At 54.0% G+C, this 24,285-nt stretch overlaps 2 protein-coding genes and 1 long non-coding RNA gene across 3 annotated transcripts; 2 read left to right on the top strand and 1 right to left on the bottom strand.

The window, feature by feature from the left end:
- Positions 1 to 1,641: 1,641 nt before the first annotated feature.
- LOC139177415 (uncharacterized) lies at positions 1,642 to 13,232 on the bottom strand. The gene is made up of 2 exons (XR_011561863.1): positions 12,597 to 13,232; positions 1,642 to 3,602 (listed from the first exon to the last, which is right to left on the bottom strand). It is a non-coding gene; the product is annotated as an uncharacterized lncRNA (long non-coding RNA).
- CRYBA2 (crystallin beta A2) lies at positions 3,968 to 7,254 on the top strand. The gene is made up of 5 exons (XM_019985518.2): positions 3,968 to 4,050; positions 4,226 to 4,390; positions 5,203 to 5,344; positions 6,432 to 6,574; positions 7,051 to 7,254. The coding sequence occupies exons 2-5, from the start codon at positions 4,230 to 4,232 to the stop codon at positions 7,196 to 7,198; spliced, it is 594 nt and encodes a 197-aa protein (XP_019841077.1). The 5' UTR covers positions 3,968 to 4,050; positions 4,226 to 4,229; the 3' UTR covers positions 7,199 to 7,254.
- Positions 12,010 to 16,412, top strand: FEV (FEV transcription factor, ETS family member). Its single transcript, XM_019985508.2, has 3 exons — positions 12,010 to 12,221; positions 12,965 to 13,039; positions 15,286 to 16,412. Exons 1-3 carry the CDS (start codon positions 12,170 to 12,172, stop codon positions 15,870 to 15,872), a joined length of 714 nt encoding a protein of 237 aa, XP_019841067.2. The 5' UTR covers positions 12,010 to 12,169; the 3' UTR covers positions 15,873 to 16,412.
- The last annotated feature ends 7,873 nt before the right edge of the window (positions 16,413 to 24,285 follow it).

Genomic DNA, 24,285 nt, shown 5'->3' with positions numbered 1-24,285 from the left:
AACTCCCTCCTCCACCCCTTCCCCATGAGAGGCTGTGGATGTGGAGGAGGTAGGGGTGACGGTGCTGAGCTGGCAAACAAAGCCACCTGTGCATCCATCCTTCAGGAAGCCCTGAGCACAACTGATCTGGGAAAACAAACAGGACCAGCTGCTGGGGGGCAGGGTGCGGAAGGGGCTAGAGAGGAGTGGGTGGGGGAGGCTTGGGAGGCTGGAGATGGATCAGCTGGTGGAGGAAGGAAGCAGGAAGGGGGTCCCCAGTACCAGAAAGGGACAAGGATCCCAGAGCCCCATTCTAGCACTCCGGTCAGGGCTGCCCGACAACGCTTTTCCCTCAGGGGTTCATTCTTCCCTTTCTTGATGACTATGAGGACCACCAGAACCAGAGAGGGGTCTGGAGGGACATGAGGAGCCTGAGAGAGGTCTAGAAATCCAGGCAAATGGCTATGGGCAGTGTTGGTAGCTATGCCCATTTCTGAGAAAACTGGTGAGGACAGGTAGAACTGAAAGCCATTGACTATAGTGTATCGGTGGTGGGACCTATACACCATTTTCCTGATGAGAGAACTGAGGCAGAGGAGGGAAGAGGCCAGCTAGTGCCTCACAGCCACTTAGTGCAGAGCCAAGACTAGATTTTAGGACTAGGAGATAAGCCATGACTATTCTCACACACAGGTCTCCATCGCAAATTCCAGCTGGAATTCTAACTTGGATCTCAACTGTGTTATCTCCCCTCAAGCCTTTGGACACACACAGATACACACACACACACCACACATCTCCTGTGGAATATGGTGATCCCACCAACACCTGGACTGGAAATTGCCCTCCCAGCCCCAGCTCCTGAACACACAGTGACTGGCCTCTGACAAACACCCCCGCACCCTCGGGACTAGCACTCACCGTCCGCGTCACTGACCAGCGCAGACGCACAGCCTGACGCACTCGCCTCCCGCGCCTCCAGACCTCAGCCTCCCATCAACTCCCACTTCCATTGCCCGCGCGGCTCTGGCCTTTGCGCGGGCGTTCCACCCAGCGCGGCCCGCGCGCCCCCCCTGGTGGCCGAGTCCAGACTTGCTGGATAGAGACCGGGGAGGAACAGAGAATGTAGAAGAGAGATTCTTTCGATCCCTCGCGTGTCACCATTGCGACAGCCCCACTTGTGAAACCGAGACCAAGTGCTTGGAGACGAAGAGTCTAGGACTGTTTCTTGCCTCTTTAGATATTGTGCGTTTCCCCTTTTCTTGGCTTGGGAAAAGTATACCCTATTTGACCACACCCCCTCTAGCACAGGGAGTCAGGGGACTGGGCGTGGTTCTGACCTCACCTGCAATCAAATTGGGGTTGTCCCTGCTCTGATTCCAAAACTTCCAAGCTGGACTTTACTCCCTGTGTTTTAGGGCCTTGTGCTTTTGGCCTTCACCTTCACACGCATCGGGATCCTGGACAGCAATTTCTCAACAGTGAAAAGAGAGACTCAAGGGGGACCCCAATACCCCCATGCCTGTTCTCAGCATGCCAGAATTTCAAGACTGAGGAGGTTGGCAGGATGGGTGAAAGATCACCCCCAATTCACGGCAGCATTTCCTCTACACAACTTTCCCCGGGGACCTTTGGCCCAACCTGAGCACCCTGTCCACTCACTCATTTGAGACATTTTATTGAGCAACTTCTATGTGTCCTGGACTGTGCTAGGATGGAGAGAAACAACTGAAAACAAGAGTTACACAGCCCCTGCCCCTTTAAATGGAGCTTACACTCTAGTACAAAAGGAAACACTCTGTACAGTCATCCACAGAAGATGAAAAAGACAACTTTACAGAATAATAAATGAAGAAAATAGGGTGATGTGAAGGACAGTAAATGTCAGGCACAGCATGACCCAGGTGATGAAAAAGGAGCCAGCACCATGCCAAGACCTTGTGACTAAGACACTCCAGGTAACAGGAACCGCCAATGCAGAGGCTCTGAGGCTGGAGTGAGGATGGCAGTTTTGAGAAAGCGTGGAAGACAGTGTGGTTTGACTTCTGAATCTGTAGCATCTGCATCTGGCCTGTGAGCCCCTTTAGTCACCAGAAGTTGGGTGGCAAAGCACTCCAGTCTTATCATGCTCTAACACTGGCTAGCTGTGTGGATTTGGAAAAGGCCCTGTGCCTCTGGGAGCCTCTTCCACATTTCCACATAGTAAGTTCATCCAAACTTACCATGTTGGACTTTTGAGCCTATAAGGGAAGCACTTGGTTCATGAGCAAAACGAAGTATTAGTTCCCTTCTTTCTCATCCCTACACTTCTTCTGGCATACCCCCTTCATTAAGGAAAATACAATTTTGCCAGAAACGTTTGTGGCTCGACAGCCATGATGGTTAGGAAATTCTGCTGCAAGTTGTAAGGAAATTTCTTTCCTGGAACTTGCCTTGGGGGTTCCAAGCCTTTCCCTTAAATTTCTCCCTCCCCAGACCCTACCTTTCCCCTGCCCCCCTCCCACAATGCAGTGGGTTTGGGGTTAAGAGCCTAGGAGGCGGAGTCGTGCCTACTCCCTGGAGTCGGACTCTTTGTGACCCCTCAGACTGTAGCCCGCCAGGTTCCTCTCTCCATGGGATTCTCCAGACAAGAATACTGGAGTGAGTTGCTATTTCCTACTCCAGGCGATCTTCTCATCATAGGGATCCTACCCCATCTCTTGTGTCTCCTGCATTGGCAGGTGGATTCTTTACCACTGCGCCACGTGGGAAATCAAGAGCCTAAGATCTGTAGTCAAAACGGAAACCCCAGGGTCACACTTCAGCTGGGCCACTTCTCAGTTGTGACACCTCCCGGACTGCGTCCAGGTGTTACCCTCTGGACCGCAGGATCTTCTGTGAAACGTCAGCCAACAGCAGCGTCTGCCTCAACAGATAGGTGCGATAATTAGTTGAGATCACTCACGTAAAAGCTCTGAGCGGAGGGTGTGACCTAGGCGCTCAATAATCAGCTGCTAGCTCTCAGGCTGAAGTTGAGGCCGGGGGGGTCCCAGACCCAGGAGCTCTGCCTGGTGGCGGGCCGCGTCGCAGTTCCAGCCGCGCATCAGTCGAAAGCGTTTTTACCTACCTACTACAGCGCATCACTAAGCAGGCAGCATCACTAGGAACAAAGCTCGTGGAGATCGTGATGGAATTCCAGCTGAGCTATTTCAAATCCTAAAAGATGATGCTGTTAAAGTGCTGTACTCAATATGCCAGCAAATTTGGAAAACTCATCAGTGGTCACAGGAGTGCAAAAAGTCAGTTTGCATTCCAATCCCAAAGAAAGGTAATGCCAAACAGCGTTCAAACGACCGCCACTCCCTAAACGCTTTGTAAATCCGTGCCTTCCCCCGGGTGCTTCATTCCCTTCGCTCAGCGCCGTCTTGCGGCGAGTCTTGGTCATCGTCTCTTGTCAGCACCATTCTTCAAGAAAACTCTGGGAGCTCTGGCGCGGAGTCTGGGAACTCGAGCTTGAGAGGAGCAGGGCCGCGATGGCCCACCTTCCAGGGAAAAGAGGACTGAGCTTCGTAGGAAGGTCGCTTGTGAAGAGACTTGTCTACTTCCTCCCTAGCGTCGCCCCAAAGAGAAGCCTCGACCTAGGGCTGAAGAAAAGGTGGAGTTTAGACGCTGGAAAGAGCTTCAGCATCTCGAGTCGGGATAGCGCGGTTTTAGCGGGATGGTCACAGGGTGGCCTGGCACCTCTATCCCTGAGGGTCTGGGCCAGTGAGGGTGCGCCTTGCCTGGCTCAGGCCCCCCAGAAAGAAAAAGCGGAGTCAGCCTCGGCTGTGGCGGGCCCCGGACGTGTGTCTCAGCACTTTCTATTGTCATCCCCGAGGGCTGGGGCCAGGTCAGCGGCTGCGGGAAAGGCCTCGGCCCCACCCCCACGCCCGGGGACACCAGAGCTGACCTCAGCCTGCCCGCTGACTCAGCTCCCCCTACCCGGGCGGGAGAGGGTGCGGGGAGGGGGCGAGGCCTGGTATAAAGCCCCGCACGCCCAGCCCTCGCGCAGCCTCTCCATTTCCGTCGGTACCGCGCTCGCCCACCTACCTGGTGAATATTCGGAGCTGGGGCGGGGTCTATTTGGGCGGGGAGGGCGAGATGGAAAAGAGCTGCTAGCAGCTCGGGTCCAAACCGCGGGTCCTTCACCTCCCAACGGGATCGGGCGGGTCTGGGCCGGGAGGGGGCCCTGGGGACGCTGAGCGCCTGGTCCCGTCCTTGTCCACAGCGCCATGAGCAGCGCCCCGGCGCAGGGTCCCGCGCCCGCCAGCCTCACGCTCTGGGATGAGGAGGACTTCCAGGGCCGCCGCTGCAGGCTGCTGAGTGACTGCGCCAACATCGGCGAGCGCGGAGGCCTGCGCCGGGTGCGCTCGGTCAAGGTGGAAAATGGCGCGTGAGTGATGCCCCCGGCATGGTTGGGCTGGGTTGAGAGGCGCCAGGCTCCCCTGGCCCAAGCTCCGAAACTGGGACCTTGACTCCCAGCCCTCCATTCCCCAGACTGTAGAGAAACCTTGCCTGAGAGAGACCCACCAAGATGGAAAAACCCTAGGTGTCCTCAAAACTCCCCACCAGCCCCAAGACAAATCACGAGACAGACTCTATCCTCGTGCGAGCCAAAGGGATAAAGGCAAGAAGCAACCCTTGGCAGGACTCCGTGAGGCCAGCTTGAGCCCTGAAGGGGTTAGTTCACAGCATAGTTTTGTCCTCTCCAAAGTTAGATGTCTCTAAGCTTCTTTTAACAACAACAACAACAAAAAGCCAAGTCCCTTCCACTCCCCCCACCCTGGCTTCCTAGAGACGGCCCTCGGGAAAGCTGAGGTCCCAGAGCTATTACAGTTTGTTGCTATCACAGGTTGCTACCACAGGTTAGGGGCTCCCTACACCTACATTTGCAGGGACCTATCCTTGAGGTAGACATGTTTGTTCGAGTGATTCTCATAGACTGGAAAATTCTTTCCAGCCTGGGAGCCCTGAGCTGGAATCCTGGACCCCTCCAGCCCCAGATAGCAGCCGGCTTTGGGTTTCTAGCCTCTAGAGGGACTGGGTTGCCTTGGGATGAGAGTGTCAGGGGAAGGGCCTGGGGTGGAGGAAAAGATTGGTTTTCCTAGCAAGCAAGGGGGTGTGAGGCTGGAGGGTGGGGGTTGGGGAGAGAGGAATGAATGAGGCTGGAGCAGAGGCCTCCCAGCTTCCCTTATCTTCCCCCAGTTGGGTGGCCTTTGAGTACCCTGACTTCCAAGGACAGCAGTTCATTCTAGAGAAGGGTGACTATCCTCGCTGGAGTGCCTGGAGCGGCAGTGCCGGCCACCACAGCGACCAGCTGCTCTCCTTCCGGCCAGTGCTCTGCGCGGTAAGCACAGCCCTCCCCCTCCTCCCCTGCAGCCTAGCTCCAGGTCCTGGCTCCACCACAGCACCTGGGAAAGACCATCCACTCAGTGTACAGGGGTGTGTAAACACAACTCCTAGACGGGTAGTAGCGGCATTACTTCTCAGAACCAGAGAGTTCTCCAAAAGTTTAAAATGTGGGCTAAACCAGGCGTCAGAAATCAGCACCATGGACAGCGCCACAACCGTGAAGGTCTTGAGCTCCATTTCTCACTTCCAGTCGTTCACACTCATCAGCGAGCGCTTTTGTTTTCACACAGCCCTGTGAGGTCGGGGTAACTGTTGTTAACCTTATACATTGGTGTGGAAATGGGGCTCGAAGGGCAAAGTGGTTTACCTCTGCTCACAAAACTTAACATGCAGACAAGACTAGAACTCAATCAGGGATCAAGGTTGGAAAAGGGATGGTCTGGGTGTGTATGTTTCGGGGAGGGGGGGAAAGGGTTGTTAGTGAATCAAATATACTGGAGGGGAGGATCTGGGGCTGTGGGGTGGAGGACAGAGAGCAGGTACTGACTCAGGCCAGGTTCTCCATTCCAGGAAGCCAAGGAGTCCTGCAGGAAGAAGGTCCTGGGACAAGGGGAGCCCAGACTCAACAAACACTGATGATTCTGCCATCACTCTTTGCTGGGTCCTACCCTATGAGTGGCTATGCCCAGGGTCCTGGGCAGGGGAGTGGATAGTCAATGAGACCTTTGGGAAACTGTCTTGCATAGTGGGCCAGATTTCTCTTAGGACCTCTAATTTTCCTCCTGCAAAACAGGTCCATGTCACAAGATTCTTTATTTTTGACCTGGAAGGGTCTCTGGAAATCCCCCTTCTAGTCTCACCACCCCAATCCAAAGCCATAGAAGGGACCAGGCTTGGGACTTCTGAGCACCCCAGCTTCTCAGACTGATATGGAGCTGATGGAGTGAACTCTGGGTGTGCTTGTAGACCCTGTCTTCACTGCTTGTGTTGGGCAGGAGGACTGGAGGAGTGGGGCTGAGAATGTATCCATTAGCACCTCTTTGGAGGGTCTGACCTGTCCACTTCCCCTTCTCGTTCCTCAGAACCACAGTGACAGTCGTGTGACACTGTTTGAGGGGGAAAACTTCCAGGGCTGCAAGTTTGAACTCAATGATGACTACCCATCCCTGCCTTCCATGGGCTGGGCCAGCAAGGATGTGGGTTCCCTCAAAGTCAGCTCTGGAGCGTGAGTCCTGGGCCTGCAACAGGGGAGTAAAGCAGGGAGGCAATGGGGACCAGGGAGGAGGGTGAGGAAAGGTGACAGTGCTAAGAGACACAATGAACATACATGTTGGGGGATGGGGGATTGGAGGAGTGAGGTCGTGGGAGACTTAGAGGCAAGGGGAAGTGAGATGATGGAGAAGATGGGGAAGGCGGGGGCAGGTAATAGGGGAATAGGAGTCAGGGGAGCAGTGTGGGGTAGAGGAAGGAATTGAAAACCTGAGTGAGGAGGCAATGGAGGGTGGGAATAGGCGATGAGAGGAGGAAGATGTTAGGAAGACCTGGAGCAGTAGACAGGGCAGGGAGAGACCAGGTAGGGAAAACTGAAGCCATGATTTTGGAGGTGGGAATTGGGAGCTGAGAAAGGAGGACCGGCAATGGAGACATCACTGGGGGTGGGGGCAGAGCCTACTTATCACCCCTGTGCCTTCACTCGTCTAGGTGGGTGGCCTACCAGTATCCGGGCTACCGGGGCTACCAGTATGTGTTGGAGCGGGACCACCACAGTGGGGAGTTCCGTAACTACAGCGAATTCGGCACGCAGGCCCACACCGGGCAGCTGCAGTCCATCCGGAGAGTCCAGCACTAAGTTTCACAGCCCCAGCGCCTCCCCTGAGGACCCTCAATAAAGGCTCCTGAACCTGCCTGCCCCTCTTGCCTCCTTCTCGGTGCCTTGCTTTGTGATCTTCACCCTCATCTTTCTAAGAGTCTTTCTCTGCCAGCCTAACCATTCCTTTGGGCTCCAGGATCCTTGACTATGGAGCCTACACTGGCTTAGGATCTAAGTGGCTGAGATGGGGCTGAGATGAAACTGCTGTTAACCATCCTGAGGAACTTGTTAAATGCAGCCAGCCCCACACCTCTCCATGATAGAGACCTATCAGCTTGGACCAGGGGGTCCTGTTAGCCCAGATAGCACCTTTGCCATCCCCTGGTTTGAGTGCACACGATGCCATGGCAGGGCTCGTAGCTGAATTTCAACCTTCACACAGCCCCCCTGGGCCAGGCACCATCATACAGGGCAGGGCGTCCTTCACTCTGTGCAGGAGCCCCTTTGGGCTCCTCTCTAACCCCCACCTCTCACAGGCATTTCCAGCCTTTCTCTTCATCCTGGCTCCCTATCCAGCCTGAGGGAAACTTGCACCCATTTCCCAGTTATGTAGAATCTCCGCCAGACAGAGCAAGGGTGTGAGAGGGGTAATTGGTGGGAGGTCCCACTGCCTTCTAGGGGAGACATCCTATCTCTAAGCTGAGCCTCAGACCCTTTGAATAGCAATCCTTCCTGTGGTAGTGAACTCAAGCATTTTACAAAACATCTTCATACCTTGCCTCTCGGCTGTCTCAAACAACTCCCTCCTCATTCTTCCTTCCCACTCTTCAGAAGACCCGTGAGCTGGAGAGACTACCCCCAAGTCACTGACCACAGCAGGCCTGCGTTCTGGGGTAGGTGGTAGAAGCTCATAGCCATGTTTTTGGGGCTGAGTGTGGTAGCAGCCATTAGAGTCCATGGCACCAGTATAGCTTCTTCCTAGTTCCCTCTTTGACCCAGTTTATGATCATCTCAGCCCCATATAGGCAGGATATTCAAGACCCTTGGGATGCCCTTCATCCTATCCCTCAGGGATGCTTGAGTTTTCAAGCCCCTAGTGGATATAGCCACAGGGAGGGTTGGCCCAAATCATTGCCTCTGTCTGGGAGAGTCAAGGCAATGTTGAAGAAAACTCAGACTTGGACCTGGGCAGTTTCAGGGGCCCAGCTGGGCAAAGTTAGGCATCAGCTCCCTTGGGAAGACTCCCCGGACCGGAAGTCAGAACACCTGGGACCCAGCCACATAACATACCCGAGCCTCAATTCCCTCACTTGGAAACTGGAGCTGCAGATTCCTGCCTTGTCTCTCTCACAGGACAAGGATTGTGAGGATTCAAGGAGAACCCCCTGAAAATGCTTGTGATTCAGAAAAGCACTAGGACAGTTACCATAGGCCCTGCCTTCCCCCATGGATCTCAAGGTTGGGTCAGAGGACCAAGGACAGAGTTCTAGATAGAGTATGAATTCTGCTTTATACCTGGATGGCTTTGAGAGTCCATGGCCCTTCTTGCATTTAATCCTCCTAACAGTTTCCATTCTTCACCAATTTCACCAATGCAGAAACTGGAACTCCTCAGAGAAGGAGAAGCCTTAAATGGATGAGGTTATCTATTTAATTGGTGACAAAGCCAGGACCTGAACACAGGGCTTCTGACCCCAAATCCAGGCTGTTAAGTGGAGGCTGATCTGAGCTGTGGTCAAAAGCCTCAGGCCTCAGCAGAGCCCCAAACCTCTGTGGCCTCCAGAGGAGTCTGGGGTTCCTGCATGGTCACAGGCTCCTACCTGTGACCTATTACCTCGAGGGTTGGTAACAGTAACAGCTACATATATGCAGCTTTATCTGAGCACTCAGCATGTTATATAAGCCTAATAATTCTGTATAGTTGTATTCTAATCCCTATCTAACAGATGAAGAGACTAAGGTACAGAGGTGAGGTAATTTTCTCCAAAACCACACAAACTAGAAAATGGAAGAGTTGAGCCCAGACCCAGGCAAACTGGCCTCAGGGCCCAGCAAGTCATCTCCCCCACCACCTGCTTTGGGGCAGGCAATGGGCAAAGGGAGATCTGGGGTCCTCCATCAGCTGAACTGCCCTCCCTCCAGGAAGGTCCATGGTTACCAAAAACACCCAGCAAGATGCCTTCGGGAACGCAGTGTGACGCTGATCAGGGCGCACCCTGTCTCTAGGTCTCAGTGTCCCCACCTGTACAATGAAGGAGTCGGGGGAGCTAATATTTGTTGCAGCCGTTGCCAGCATGGATGGACCTTCTAGGTTTTCTTAGACCCTGGGGTCCAACTCTGCTCTCCACACCAGCAACTAAAGAGAAGGAGGCACAGATGCCAGGCTGGGCCTGGGTGTTTTCATCTTGCGTGTTTAGTCGTTCAGTCATGTCCAACTCTTTGAGACCCTTTGGACTGCAGCCTGCCAGGCTCCTCTGTCCATGAAATTTTCCAGGCAAAAAGAGTGGAGTGGATTGCCATTTCATTCTTTAAGGATCTTCCTGATCCAAGGATTGAACTTGCATCTCGCAGGGATCCATGTCTGCCGTGTCTCTTGCATTGCAGGCAGATTCTTTACCCACAAAGCCACCAGGGAACCACCTTCCCATCCTCCTGTTCTGGGCAGGCTGATGGGATGTGCAGAACCCGGTGGAACCCACACCCTGTCAGGTGGGAGGTGATGGTGGAAGCTGCCTAGACCTGCTCATTGGTTGCACTCAGCTAAAGGTCAAACGGGATGGAAAAAGTCATCTCATTTCTAGGGACGCAGCCAAGATCCACATGAGGTCGGGGCTCACCCATCACTCCCTCACAAACTCTTCTGAGAGCCCACCCATGCCTTCAGCCCCTCAGTCCTCAGGGAGGTGAGGCAGAGCCTGAGGTGTTGGTTCTTCACCAGCTCGGACCTGGGATGTCTGGACAGACCCCCACTCTAAGTGCCTCTCCTTTCGCCCTCAGCTTTCTGCTGAGACCATTAAATGAGTGAAACTTTCTGCCTCCCCACTCTTGCAACACTCGTCTCCTGCTTCTCATATTCTATCTGGGGAAGTCACAGAAGGCTTGAAGGAGAGGGAGTAAGACTTTGGCCCCACCCTCAAGATGCTCTGCTCCTTCGAAGCCCTGAATTTTGTCCCCAGCCAGCATCCCAACCGCTCATCTTTTCCCCACAGGATTCCACCTCCACATCCTGAAGCCTCCATCCATATCCCTTGAGGATCCTCTAGGGTCCTGGGATTCCCCCATTTCCTCCCACACTCCTCCTTGGCTCCTTCTGATTTTTGTACCCTCCACCAGGAAGGAGGAACAACCCAGCAGTCACAGCAAGTAAAGAATGCACAGGGTCCCCACCTCAAGCTGGACTTCCCAGCCATTCTCAGTCAGGCATCCCAGGACCAGGGATCTTACTGGTAACCTGCTCGCTCCAATCCAAGTGCCCTGAAGTCCAGGCCTCCTGTCTCCTCAAGTCAAGCAGTGGGAAAGAAAGGCTTTGCGTTTACCAGTTCTGCCTGGAGTCACCAGGTGCTGTATGGCTGCAGGTGGTGCTCCGGACCCAGAGCCTCATTTTCAGCCAGCATCCCTCCAGATGCACTTCTCCAGAGCCAGGAAGCCTCACCTGTACCCAGAGACTCCAGGCCACCACCTGGAACCACATACCCGCCTTTGTCCCTTTCCCAGAGTGGATTTACTTCCACTTTCCCCCGGTTGGGGGCCTTGTACAGTACACCTGTTTTCACTCCTCTTCTGCTAGAGCAAGGTGTCAATTGTAGCCTAGTTCAGGGATAATCAAGAGTAGTTGTTAGGGTAGATGGTTAAGCTGGGATGACAAGAGATGGGCAGAGATAGGAGAGAAGTGGTTATGGTGGGTGGGAATGGAAGGAAGATCACGAGTCTACCATATGCCATAAATTAGTGGGAACAAATCAATGAGAAAAGGAAGGGAAAGAGGTAGAGAGGAGACAGAAGGGGAGATGGGGAGAGGAGGAGGAGGAGAGACTAAGTGAAAGAAGGAAAGACTTAGAAAAGGAGAGGAAGGGCAACCCACTAAAAGTTGTAAGGGAGACACCCCAGTGATGGCCCAGGGGCCTGGGAGCCCTGGAAAGACAGGAAACCTGGGGAAACAAGAGGGAATCAGTGAAGGAGATCGGGTCTTTAGGGAAGAGCAGAGAGTGGAGGAGGAGGAGGCAGAAGAAGCGAGGATGGAGGGGGGCAGATAAAGAGAGCAACGGCTGCCCGACCCGGAGCGCAGAGACAGGCGAGAGGGAGGGAAGCGGAAATTTAAAAGTGAAGATGCAGATAACGCAGCCTGGAGACGGGAACCCGGGTAGGGGTGGGGGGAGGAAGGGGAGGAGAGTGGAGCAGTGAGGTGGGGGGAATGGATGAAGAGGAGTGAGCCTCCTCCTCCCCGCGTTGTGGCCCCGGGGGTCCGAGGTGGGGCCGGGGTAGTCCACCCCGTTGCTGTTTGCTCAGAGTCAGGGAGGCGGAAAAGAAATGGGCTCCTGACCCCTATCAGAGCGCCAGGCCCAGGCCCAGGCCCATCCCCCGCGCGTCTCCCGGGTTGCGGGGTGTGGGGGGCTGCCTGGTGCGCTTGGCTGCCGCGCTGCACGTTGGAGACTTTATTGCGATGGGGCGATAAGAGGGGCGGGGGCGGGGTCCGGGGGGCCGAGGCGGCAGCTCTTTAATTAAAACGGAAATTGCGGCCCCTGCCCGCGCTGGGGGCCGGAGGGTTCCGAACAGCCTGGTAGCTGGGAGCGTCGCTCCAGGACCCCCCCTCCCCCGCACCCCACATCCCCCGCCACACTCGGGCAGCCCCCTCCCGCCCGGTCCTGCTGGACCCAGCGCCGCCTTCTTCTCCTTGTCACCTCGGTCGCCTCGGGCGGGGATCTGTGCCCCGGAGCTCAAAGCCTGACGCGATCCCCCCCTCTCCCATTCCCCCCCCCCCCCCCACCTCCCACCACCCAGTTCCTGGCGGCGATGAGACAGAGCGGCGCCTCCCAGCCCCTGCTGATCAACATGTACCTGCCAGGTACCAGGGACCAGCTGGGGGCTGGAGGCACCGGGACCCGGGGCGGGAAATCTGGGTTAGGGCTTGGGACGGGGATGCTGGGGTCCAAGGGAAGGGGGCGCGGTCCAGAGACTCGGATCGCTGGCAGAACTGAGCCAGCTAGGGCATCAGGAAACCTTAAAAGCAGGTGGAGCGCTTTGAGGTTTAAGTGTGAGGTCTAGAGGACTTGAAGTGAGCACACTGAGAGCCTGGAAAGCCAGGAGCTCCGGCTCCGGGGGCTGAAAGAGCCTGGTAGGGGAGCAGGGGTCTTCAGTGTAGCAAGGGACTGAGTGTGAGTGCAGTGTTGGGAGGCTGTGGTCAGCCGGGCGTGGCCCGAGCGCCCTCGTGGCTCCTCACCTCCGAGCTCCGAGCGTTCCCACCAGCCCAGCCTTCCAGGCGTCCTCTCCTCTCCGGTGGGCTCTGCGCGCTCCAGATCGGCTGGCGCAAACCCCGCTCGGCTTTATAAGGCTCCCGCCGGCCCGTTCGGAAAGCGGATTTCCTTTTTCCTGGACGCGTTTCCTGACTTGGGCGTTATGGAGGGGCTCCGCGCGGCGCGCGCCGGGGCCAGGCTCCGGGAGGAGGAGCCGGACGGATAGGGCCCCCAGCCTCTCGCCCGGGAACCATGGCACGCCCCTCTTCCTCCTTGAGCCTTGGCCTCGGGGTCTTTCGGTCAAGTCGGCAACCTCCGCCTGGATCCGCTTGACTCTTCTCTCTTGCTGCCACAGATCCCGTCGGAGACGGTCTCTTCAAGGAAGGAAAGAGCCCGGGTTGGGGACCGCTGAGCCCAGCGGTACAGAAAGGTGAGCTGGCCGCCGGAGTGTACGGGCAGAGTCGAGGATGGGGTCCCGGGGCACGCACCGCATACCGACAGGCGCCACTGTCACCCCAACGGCGGGTGGGAGCGATGTGGAACGCTGGGCTTTGGGAAACGGCGGGTCCGGGCCTGGTTGTGGGGAGACTGGCGGGGATGGTGGTGAACATTCATTTGGCCTTTGGCTCTGGTACCTTCTGAGACCCAGTGTTGACTCTGCAGGCCAGGGCAGGCTGAGAAGATCCTGCCGCCCCCACCCCACCCCGCCCCACCCCTTTTCAGCTGGGAATATTTCTCTCCTGCTCTGGTGCTTGGTGTCCTTTCCCTACTGGCAGCAGGAGCACAAGGCTTGGACACCACCCAGCAAGGTGACCCCGGAGAAGTACTCTCAGGCCACTCCAGGCTGAGTCACCATTAGCACCAGGGCCAGCGCCCACCTGCCTCACTGGCCTGGCCAGCCGGGCTCTGTGAGCCAAGTCCTCTAGGCCATTTCAGTTGATTTCCAGCTTCCGCCATCCGCCCTTGGCTGGTCGCTAAATTACCCTTGGCTTTGCCATGTTGGCAGCAGGACCTGGCTGACCTACCAGGTAAAGCCTCCCCACCGGTCCCTGCCCAGTTGGTACCCTGTGCGTAGTCATTCAGTCATGTCCGACTCTTTGTGACCCTTTGGACTATAGCCCGCCAGGCTCGTCTGTCCATGGGATTTTCCAGGCATGAATTAGTGGAGTGGGTTGCCATTTTCTTCTCCAGGGGATCTTCCCGAACCAGAGACTGAAGGTGAATCTCCTGTGTCTCCTGCATTGCAGGCAGATTCTTTACCAGGGGAAGCCCCACAGTTGGTACCCTAGATCTTATCAAGTGACCAATAATTACCATGACCAGAAAAACAAGGCCAGCGACTGCTTTATCTAAAAGGGAACACAACACCCAGCCGGAATGAGTTTCCAAGCCTCTACACCTCTCAGTACCAGATGCACATTTCCCCCACCCCTTGCCATGCTTCTGATCTTAAAATTCAGTCCTCCTGACCTGGAGCCAGGGAGCCCCTCCCAGAGCTGGTGTGGAAGGATTGGGGTCGAAATTATGTGGAGGGCAGCATCTGGGTTCTGAGGAAGTCACTGAAAAAAGAAGAGAGCTTCACCAGGCTCAATTTAAAACAACAACCAGACAACTTCAAGGAAAATCCATTTTATTCTAAAACTGTGTGTATGTATATGTGCCGGTAGGTGCAAGGACTGGGGTGGGTGGGGGTGGGCTGGTGGGGAGGGGTGGTTAATTCTATCAAGATTTTTCTCTGCTTGTCTGACTGAGGCTCCAAGACAGAGAAACAGGAGTTCTCACTACCCACTTATCTGGGAAAACCTCCTGGCCCTTTCTAGCAACCCTGAAAATCTGGACAGGGCAGAAGGGCCTGGAGATTGGCCAAAGATGGGGCGGAGGCAGGGAGCCAAGCACAGAAGCGTCTGGGTCTCCTCTCTTGAGAGCTGTGTATCATGTCCCCAGGGAACTGTGACACCTTGGTACGCTGGGAATCCTGCCTGTTTCAGAAAAAAAAAAAAAGGCTGAACTGGAGTAGCCCCAGCACCAGATGCTGGCAAGGGTGGGAGACTTTAGAGGCTGCCGTTCCTCTCACACTTAGGGAGCCACTGTCCCCATCCCAGTCTGACATGGTATGGCAAGGAAGCCAGACATCACCTCTTCTTCACTTCAGGCAGAGGGTCCAAGTGTATGCCTTGTCTCTTGGGCCGAGTGATCCTGCTGCAGGCCGACTTCTTCCCTTTGGATCTCTGGACGTGGTCCAGCAGGATGTGGCCAGCTAACCGCCTATGTAGGCTACCCCGAGCGGTTGTGCAGGCTCTGCACCGAGTAAGGGCTCTCAGGCCGAGGGTCTGACATTCCGCCTTCACTTACCTCCAAGAGCCCTGTGCCTTGGAGTACCGCTGCCCCCACATGGAACAAGTGATGCTCTCCCTTCACTCCCTAATTCTTACAAAGCTGTGCGCCCTGGGGTTGTGTTTCCATTGTGCGAAAGCGCAGTACTGCCTAGGGACGGCTTTACTGACCATCTCCTCCCTGGTCAGCCACTCAGCTGGACGTGCCCTTTTCCTCCCTGACACCGATCCCCACATCCGACTTGCGAGGGAGGGGGGTGAGTGGTGGGTTCTCACACCCCACCTCTTCCCCGCCGCTCGCCTCCCTCATTCCGCCTGTGGTTGACCGCCCCCTTCCCCACAGGCAGCGGCCAGATCCAGTTATGGCAGTTTCTGCTGGAGCTGCTGGCTGACCGCGCCAACGCCGGCTGCATCGCCTGGGAGGGCGGCCACGGCGAGTTCAAACTCACCGACCCGGACGAGGTGGCGCGGCGCTGGGGCGAGCGCAAGAGCAAGCCCAACATGAACTACGACAAGCTGAGCCGCGCGCTGCGCTATTACTACGACAAGAACATCATGAGCAAGGTGCACGGCAAGCGCTACGCCTACCGCTTCGACTTCCAGGGCCTGGCGCAGGCCTGCCAGCCGCCTCCCGCGCACGCCCACGCCGCCGCCGCCGCCGCGGCCGCGGCCGCGGCCGCCCAGGACGGCGCGCTCTACAAGCTGCCGGCCGGCCTGGCCCCGCTGCCCTTCCCTGGCCTCTCCAAACTCAACCTCATGGCCGCTTCGGCCGGCGTCGCGCCCGCCGGCTTCTCCTACTGGCCGGGCCCGGGCCCCGCCGCCACGGCCGCCGCCACCGCTGCGCTCTACCCCAGCCCGGGCTTGCAGCCCCCGCCCGGGCCTTTCGGCGCGGTGGCCGCGGCCTCGCATCTGGGGGGCCATTACCACTAGACCGGGCGCCCCGGGGGCCTCTCCCAGCCTCCGGGAGCCTCGCTCAATTCCACCCACATACGGGAGAGGGGGCCGGGGCCTCCCCTCCGTTCTTTCCAGCTCAGATTTAATTCCACCCGCTGCACCCAGCCCCGGGGGGAAGGGACTGACGTCGCCTCAGTCTTCCTTTACCACGGGATTTGCCCCCGCCTCGTCCCTCAGCCCCCGAGGGAGGGTGACTGTGCCCCCACTTCTAACCTTCTAGACTCCAGGTCCCTGCGTCTCTCCGGATTTTCCCTCCCCTCCGTCTGTGCTTCCCTCTGGCTCCTGGAAGCCCCTTCGATATGACCCCTCTCTCGAATTCCAAATCTTTTCTCATGCCCAACCCCCCCCACCACCACCCCCGGCCCCTCGATGCCCAGCTCAGTCCACCTTCTCCTCTCCCGGCACCTCACACACTTCTAGGTAGCTTCCAGGCCCCCTTCCTCCCCACCCCCAACCCTCCCGCAGTACTGCGGTGTGTTTCTATTCCCTTCCAGACCTATTAAAGCTCCGAAGCTCCCCGCTGCCTCCTCTCTCTGTTCGTAGCTGCCCCAGAAACTTGGGGGGGGGGGCGGATAGGGGCAGGGGTAGGGGCAGGAAGGTAACCAGACGCCCAGCTCAGGCGTGCGCAGAAAGGCCTGGCAAGGAAAAGCTCCAGAGAATGAGGGCCGGCAGGCTTGGGTGCTACTGGAGGGAAGTGCAGAGCTCCTAGTGAGTGGGTTCCAGCTGCAACCCCCCTCCTCCCTTGCAACCGACCCCTCCTCCGCCTGCCTTGCCAGGCCTTCCGCTTGCCCCTTCTCACCTTACCCCATCCTGACTTCTCCCAACGCGCCCTGGCATCCCACCTACCCTCATCGCACCCGTCCTTCCACAAGTTCCTTCCCTCATCCCAACCTCCACCCCAACTTATCTTGTCGTCTTCACATCATCTCAACCATCCCTCAGTCACCATTTCATCCCCTTCCCCACCTCCCCTCTCCTCCCTCTCCTACCCTCACTTAGACTTGTTTTCTCACTCCCACTCACCACCCCCCTCCCCCGCCCGCCGGCAGCATCTCCAACGTTCTGTTTTTCTCTGGATCTGCATTCTTTTTCAGAGGGGAACCTCCCTCTCTGCGCCGGCCTCTCCCCTCTGGGCTTGCGGCTGCAAACCTCCTTCTCGCGGGTGGCGCGCGCCCTCTGCTGGTCTGAGGAACACAAGCCAGAGCCGGGTTTTGCAGCTAAGCTGAGGATCCGACATGCGTGCGTGCGTGCTCAGCCGCTTCAGTCGCGTCGACTCTTTGCGACCCTATGGGCTGTAGCCCGCCAGGCTCCTCTGTCCAGGGGATTCTCCAGGCAACAACACTGGAGTGGGTTTCCATGTCCTCCTCCAGGGGATCTTCCCGACCCAGGGATCGAACCCTCGTCCTTTATGACTCCTGCATTGGCAGGCGGGTTCTTTACCACTAGTGCCACCTGGGAAGCCAAATTTGGCTTTCAGAGAGGAGGGCAAAGGAGCCCTGCATCCCAGGTCTCACCTCGAGAAACCTGAGAAGTGGATCAAGTGGATGGTCCTCCTGGCTGGGCCATTTTATTCACCACCTGAGGCTTTTCTGAGTACTGTGCCCACCGAGGCCCACAGCTCTTAGGCTTTCTTCAGGCCTTTTACAAAACGTGTAGGCAGGACAGCTGCCTTAAACGCGTTCCCTTAGACGGAAGCAACACAAAGGGCAAGCCCTTCTCCGTGGTCCTGGTGTTTCTTTCCCAGGGGCCATATCCCTCCTGGACCAAAGGTTCCTCACTTGTTGCCTGGAGACTGCCTGGGCTCCCACAAGGCAGCTGAGGAGATTTCCCTGTGCCCTGTGGGCAGGAAATGCAGGTCAATTATTAATAAGTGCAGGGAGAGCCTGAATGCCCCTTCCCAAAGGGAATGAAATCGAGGTCCATCTAGGGAAAGAGTATTTCTTTTCATCTTCACTTTATTTTTTTCTGGTTTTCTAAATAACACACTCAGCATAGAAAATTTGAAAAATAGACAACAAGGCCTCCATTAAATACTAGTTGAATGAAATATGTAATGAAGCACGGGGAAAAGTCACCTACAGTCTCATTACACAGAGGTCACTGTTTATAACCCTTTGTCATAATCACCTTCCTTTTTCTCTACGCCCTTTGGAATTGAATGGTGCCTGCTTTAGTCCCTTTCTGGAGAAGGAAATGGCAACTGGCTCCAGTATTCTTGCCTGGAAAGCTCCATGGACAGAGGAGCCTGGCAGGCTATGATCCATGGGGTTGCAAAGAGTCGGACACGACTGAGCAACTAACACACACTTAGTCCCTTAACATTCTGGCATCAGCACGTTCCATGTTGCTATGCTCTGCAGACCTCATGAGGTGGATGGGTGGGATCATGTATTTCAGGCAGCAGATGGCCAGGGGAGGAGTCTAGCCTGGTGAGGAGCTCAGTGACTTTGGGGGAGAGGCAGAGGGCCTCTCTGCAGAGAGTAGAAGCTGGGGGGAAAAGAATACACAGGGGAGACAGAACCAGGTTCCAGAAAGATCTGGGCTGCTAAGAATTGTGGGTTGAAGGTAAAAAGGTGAAATTTCCTGGCAAGGAGTGTGAGATCCTCTTCTTAGATCTCTAAAGGCCAGAGTGTGAGATATGAAAGGGTGGGGCTCAGTAGAGCCTATGTGTAAATGAGCAGTGTCTTAGTTACAATGTTACATGGAAGACTGTAAGCTAAATGAAGAAGAACCACTGTGATCTGAGGATGCATTGATGCAGCTATGGACACCCTAGAATGAAGGAAATGATCCACTTGCTGTAATGATTGTGCCACCAGGACTTCCCTGATGTTCCAGTGGTTAAGAATCCACCTGCCAATGCAAGGGACATGGGTTCCATCCCTGGTCCAGGAAGATTCCACATGCCTAGGAGCAACTAAGATCCTGCGTCACGACTACTGAACCTGTGCTCTCGAGCCCACAGGCCACAATTGCTGAAGCCCATGTGCCACAGAGCCTGTGCTCCACAACAAGAGAAACCACGGCAACGAGCAGCTCATACACCACAACCAGAGAGTAGCCTCTGCACGCTGCAACTAGAGAAAGCCCACATGCAGCAACTAAGATTCAGCACAGTCAAAAAATAAATTTAAAAAAATGATTGTGCCCCCAGCATGTTGTACACGGTGTTATTAATAGATAACACTTTCAGGAGAAGATCAAATGGAGGACAGATAGAATAGTGGACCCACCAAGTGAAGAAGGAAGAATGCTGGAAAACCAACCATGGGAAACATGGTCTGGGAAATCACAGTAAGGAATGAGGCACAGAAGCTGTCCTCAATTATTCAGAGAGCTTTCTTGTGGCAGAGCACCCAGATGCATGTACTGGGACATGTGGTGGAAAGCTACAGTGAGGCAGATATGTCAACTTGATCTCATGAAGAACCTTCTGCCATGGACCTTGATGAGGAGTGCTTTGTCACTGGACTACTAACCTTCCTTAGAAGGTTGAGAGGGGAGGTGGGTTAGCTGACTTTGAGATTCAAAGTCCTGTGAGTGAGTTAGTAAAAGAGGGATTTGGGCATCATTGGGAAGCCAGGGGAAGTGTTAGACGGTTTTCTTACCTATGGCCTTCTCTGTGGCTCCGATGGTAAAGAATCTGCCTGCAGTGTGAGAGACCTGGGTTTGATCCCTGGGTGGGAAGATCCCCTGGAGAAAGAATGGTTACCCACCCAGTATTCTGGCCTGGAGAATCCCATGGACAGAGGAGCCTGGGCGGGCTACAGTCCATGGGGTCACAAAGAGTTGGACACAACTGAGTGACTTTCACTTTCGCTTTCACTTTTTCTTGCCTATGACATCACATCCTTAGAGCTCACCCTGCCCCTCTATTCTTTCCTTCACACAAGCCAGTTTGGGAAGCTTGGGATTGGGCATTAGAAAACCCGAGTTCTGGTCCTAGATTGGCAACTGACTTACTATTTAACCCTCAGATAATTCTTCTGGGATTCCATTTACTGTGGTCTTGGATTGATTCCGTTCCACCCAAGCCCTGATGGAGCCACACTCTTACCATACTCAGCTTCCTGACGACCCAGGCCTGTCCTTACTGACCCTTAACCCCTTGGCCTTTGGCTCTCCAAGGTATTGATCCCACCATTGCTTCTCTCTCCCAGTCCAGGGTGCAGCCCCTCTTTCATTCCCTGAAGGTCTGCCTTTTCTCTCTCTCTTCACTCATGTAACTGGTCAAAATATGACTCACTCACCACCCCAGCCCCTGCCATGCACTTGCATGACAGAGTTTACAAAGCACTTTTACATCCATTGATTTATTGATTCTGTCCAGAGTCAGGGAGGAAGACAGCGGGGCAGGGATGGCTTTATCCACTCGGAGGATAAGTTAACCAAAGCCTAAGATGTTGAGAAACTTGGCCAAAGTCTCAGGGCTTGTCCCAGGCCAGGTTCCTCACAAGGCCTTCTCCCAGTGCTCTGAGTGGCTTCTCCACAGTTCCAGGTGGCCTTGGTCACCGTGTTGTGGGATCACTCCCCCATCCTCTCAGGATTACACAGACCCGTGTCTTCTCCACTGATGTGTGCTCCTTGTGACCAAGCTCCACTTGCCTTCACTTGCAGATAGAATCAGAAATCCAACTAGCATGCTGTGTGAGGACATCCATAGCCACGTGCTCTAGATCTGCACAGCCACAGAGATGCCACCCAGGGCGCTGAGGCTTACAGAGCACCTTCTCGTACATCAGCCCATGTGATCACAGGCAAACACCAAAATGGGTTGCTGTGATGTACTTTTCTGGCTTTCATTCCTTCATATTCCCTTTAAAGTATCTTTCAAATGCTCTTCACTTCAACCTGTTCCTTAATCTTTCCTATAATTCACAGCAAGTAGAACTGCTGATAATAAAATATGTGTCTGCCATTCACTGAACCTGACTCTGTGCCATGCTCTGCCCTATGCTAATACTTTACCTGTGGTCTTTCCTTTGCCCTGGCCACACCTTGCCAGGTGGGGATGGTTATCTCCACTTTCAGGTGAGGAAACTGAGGCTTTGAGAAGTTGAGTGACTGGCTCAACACGTGACCCCGTAGCTCAAGTCCTCACCCATCACACCAGCTCCTCTCACTGGGCCTTCCTGGAAAGCCTCTTCCTCGTGTGGAGGTGACCTGCAGCCTGCCCAGATCAGGTGTACTCCATCCACTTATCTAGTCATAGCAGGTGAATTCCCAGGAGGCTTTCCAGTGGGCACTAATGGTAAAAAACCCGCCTGCCAATGCAGGAGACACAAGAGATGTGGGTTTGATCCCTGAGTCAGGAAGATCCCCTGGAGAAGGGCATGGCAACCCACTCCAGTATTCTTGCCTGGAAAAACCTCATGGACAGAGGAACCTGGAAGGCTATAGTCCATAGGATCGCAAAGAGTTGGACATGACTGAAACAATCAGAAGATGATCAGTTATAATGGACAAGTTGATGACTTGTCTTATGAATGTCTTTGGTTAGTGAGGGCCTTGGTCTGATTAAAAAAACACATCAGACTGCTTGGTTGCCCCACTGTCTTTTGTAAGCCTTCACTTCCTTGTGTTTCTACAACCTTTGAGTGGATCACTGTATTGTGGGGTGGGGCTAGGGTCTGACTACAACTTGACTTTGGTGGCAATTCCTACATCCGTTTGTCAGTTAAATTTCCCCTGACACTCCTCCGTCCTGGGATGGCAGATTGGGAGGCCGATGGCCCAATGTCCCACTGACTGAGATTTTTTCTGTTTCTAAGACTTCTCTCCCACTGCGTTTTCTTTGCTATCTCCTCTTTTCCTTTCTTTGTAAACAAAAGGTGACATAGCATAGTAGTTAAGTGGCAAGGGCTCTGAGGCTGGGCTTCCTAGCTTCAAGTGCTGGCTGTGTCACTTACTAGCTTTGTTACTTACTTCTTTGTGCCTCAATTACTCTATCCGCAAAATGGATATGAAAATAACAGACCCTCCCTCATAGGGTTGAAGGAATAAATGATCATGTAAGAAACTTTGTACACATATCAGTGTTTAAAAAAAAACAAACAACTCCAAACAAAGAAAGCACTGGCTCTTCCTCTCCAGTCCCAATCAGATGCCTTCCATATACCCTGGGAAGGAACTTGAGTGGCTACACCTACTTTTTGAGGCCAGTCACAAACCCGGTGAGCTTCACCAAGAACCCATCTCTTGAATGGTTATATGGCCATAACCATCACACGGGTCAGCCTTCTATACTCAGTGCATCCTCCGTTTCTTTATGGGGCAACTGGACAACGTACTGAACTTAAGATGACAGGGTCTCAGCTAGTTCCTGGCTGTGTGACTTCCCACTGGGAAGCCTCCTGGGAGTTCACCTGCTATGACTAGATAAGTGGATGGAGTACACCTGATCTGGGCAGGCTGCAGGTCACCTCCACACGAGGAAGAGGCTTTCCAGGAAGGCCCAGTGAGAGAGGAGCTGGTGTGATGGGTGAGGACTTGAGCTATGGGGTCACGTGTTGAGCCAGTCACTCAACTTCTCAAAGCCTCAGTTTCCTCACCTGAAAGTGGAGATAACCATCCCCACCTGGCAAGGTGTGGCCAGGGCAAAGGAAAGACCACAGGGAAGACCACAGATCCACACCATTCAGAGACTTAGCTTTCTCCTTTAAAATATGGGCAATAGTAATGTTTATTTCCCATGGTTAGTATGTGGATTAAATAAAAATAATATTAATAATAGCACTTAACATATTTCTTGCACTTAATGACACATTTGATAATATCCTAATAGTTCTCTCAGTGTGGCAGACACAGGCAGCTCTACCCCTCCCTGCAGCCTAAGCTGCGTGCTCCTCACTTCAGGCAGTGGAGCTGTCACTGAAAGGTCGGGTCGACTCGGTGTCCTCACCCAACCAGCGACTAACTTTCCAGCCCTCCTTGCATCTTGGTGAGAGCAACATGCCTTGTTTTAGCCAACAGAATATGAAGGAAAATGGCAGTGTATCTTGTGCCCAGGCCAAGGCGTTTAGAGGTGGGTGTGCCCTCTCCATGTTCTCTCACTCCCTTTGTACCTCCTGTGGTGCACTAGGGGACCGCTAGTTCCTAGGAGTCAGCAGAACTCCATTATGAAGGGATCCCAGCCCCTTAAACATCACATGGAGAGAAATCACTCATATATTGGTCTGTTACTTTTAATTTGGAGGTTTTCTTGTTACAGCAACTAACATTACCACAACTAATATTTAAATCACATTTAATCCTTACAACAATCCTCTGAAAGAGAGATTATGATTTCCCCCATTTTATGATATGAAAACTGAGGCACAGAGTATGTGTGTGTTAGTCACTTAGTCGTGTCCAACTCTTTGCCACTGCATGGACTGTGGCCCCCCAGGCTCCTCTGTCCATGGAATTCTCCAGGCAAGAATACTGGAGTGGGTAGCCAACCCCTTCTCCAGGGGATCTTCCTGACCCAGGGATTGAACTCGAGTCTCTTGCATTGCAGGCAGATTCTTTGCTGTCTGAGCTGCCAGGGAAGCCCACTGAGGGGTTAAATCTGAAGTCACATGGTGAGAAAGGGCAGAACAAAATCTGAACCCAGTCTGATTTCAGAGGCTGTGAGTTCTCTTAACCACTAGGGATGTGAAAGAGCTTTATATGCTAAGGTGTCCTAGAAGTAATAATAATAAAGGCTAATACTTATTGAACATCTATGTGTCAGGCATTATTTAAAGAGCTTTACATTCATTCGGTCCTCACAACCCTTTGGAGTTGGGTTTAGTATTATTCCCATTCTATAGATGAGGAAAATTCGAGACACAAAATATTAGATAAATTGCTTGCAGTCACCATGCTGCTAAATGGTAGCAAGGTGATTCAAGCCCAAGCAGCCCAGTTTTCACTTCCTTCCCCATCCCTTATTCCCCTGATCCTTTCTCATGGAAAAATGAGCAGATTCTGAGAAGCCCAGGAAGTGGCAGGACAATTTCCCCAAATCTCAGCCCAATCCTAGGCTAGGTTCCGAATTTCAGTACTCACCTTGGTTCCAGACAGATTACAGAGTGGGAAATACATTTTATTTTTGTTTTATTTTTTAACACCAAAAACATTTTGTATTGGGGTATAGTCGATTAACAATGTTGTGATAATTTCAGGTGAACAGTGAAGGGATACATATACATGTATCCATTCTCCCCTAAACCCCCCTCCCATTCAGGCTGGCACGTAACATTGAGCAGGGTTCCATGTGCTATACAGTAAGTTTTTGCTGGTTATCCATTTTAAAAATAGTCGTATATGTACATGACCTTGCCAAAGTCCTTAAATATCCCTTTCCCCCAGAAACCATGAGTTCATTTTCTAAGTCTGTGAGTCTCTGAGAAATACATTTTGGAAA

This window comes from Bos indicus, chromosome 2 (genome assembly GCF_029378745.1).
Source record: "Bos indicus isolate NIAB-ARS_2022 breed Sahiwal x Tharparkar chromosome 2, NIAB-ARS_B.indTharparkar_mat_pri_1.0, whole genome shotgun sequence".
Lineage (NCBI taxonomy): Eukaryota > Metazoa > Chordata > Mammalia > Artiodactyla > Bovidae > Bos > Bos indicus.
This window is presented reverse-complemented; position numbering and strand designations above follow the sequence as displayed.

Bases quoted from the DNA above. Each gene is read 5' to 3' on its own strand.
- CRYBA2 (XM_019985518.2), top strand. From the start codon at position 4,230: ATGAGCAGCGCCCCGGCGCAGGGTCCCGCGCCCGCCAGCCTCACGCTC. The intron at 4,391-5,202 runs GTGAGTGATGCC...ATCTTCCCCCAG, and splicing joins GTCAAGGTGGAAAATGGCGC to TTGGGTGGCCTTTGAGTACC. The intron at 5,345-6,431 runs GTAAGCACAGCC...CTCGTTCCTCAG, and splicing joins TCCGGCCAGTGCTCTGCGCG to AACCACAGTGACAGTCGTGT.
- FEV (XM_019985508.2), top strand. From the start codon at position 12,170: ATGAGACAGAGCGGCGCCTCCCAGCCCCTGCTGATCAACATGTACCTG. The intron at 12,222-12,964 runs GTACCAGGGACC...TTGCTGCCACAG, and splicing joins GATCAACATGTACCTGCCAG to ATCCCGTCGGAGACGGTCTC. The intron at 13,040-15,285 runs GTGAGCTGGCCG...CCTTCCCCACAG, and splicing joins GAGCCCAGCGGTACAGAAAG to GCAGCGGCCAGATCCAGTTA.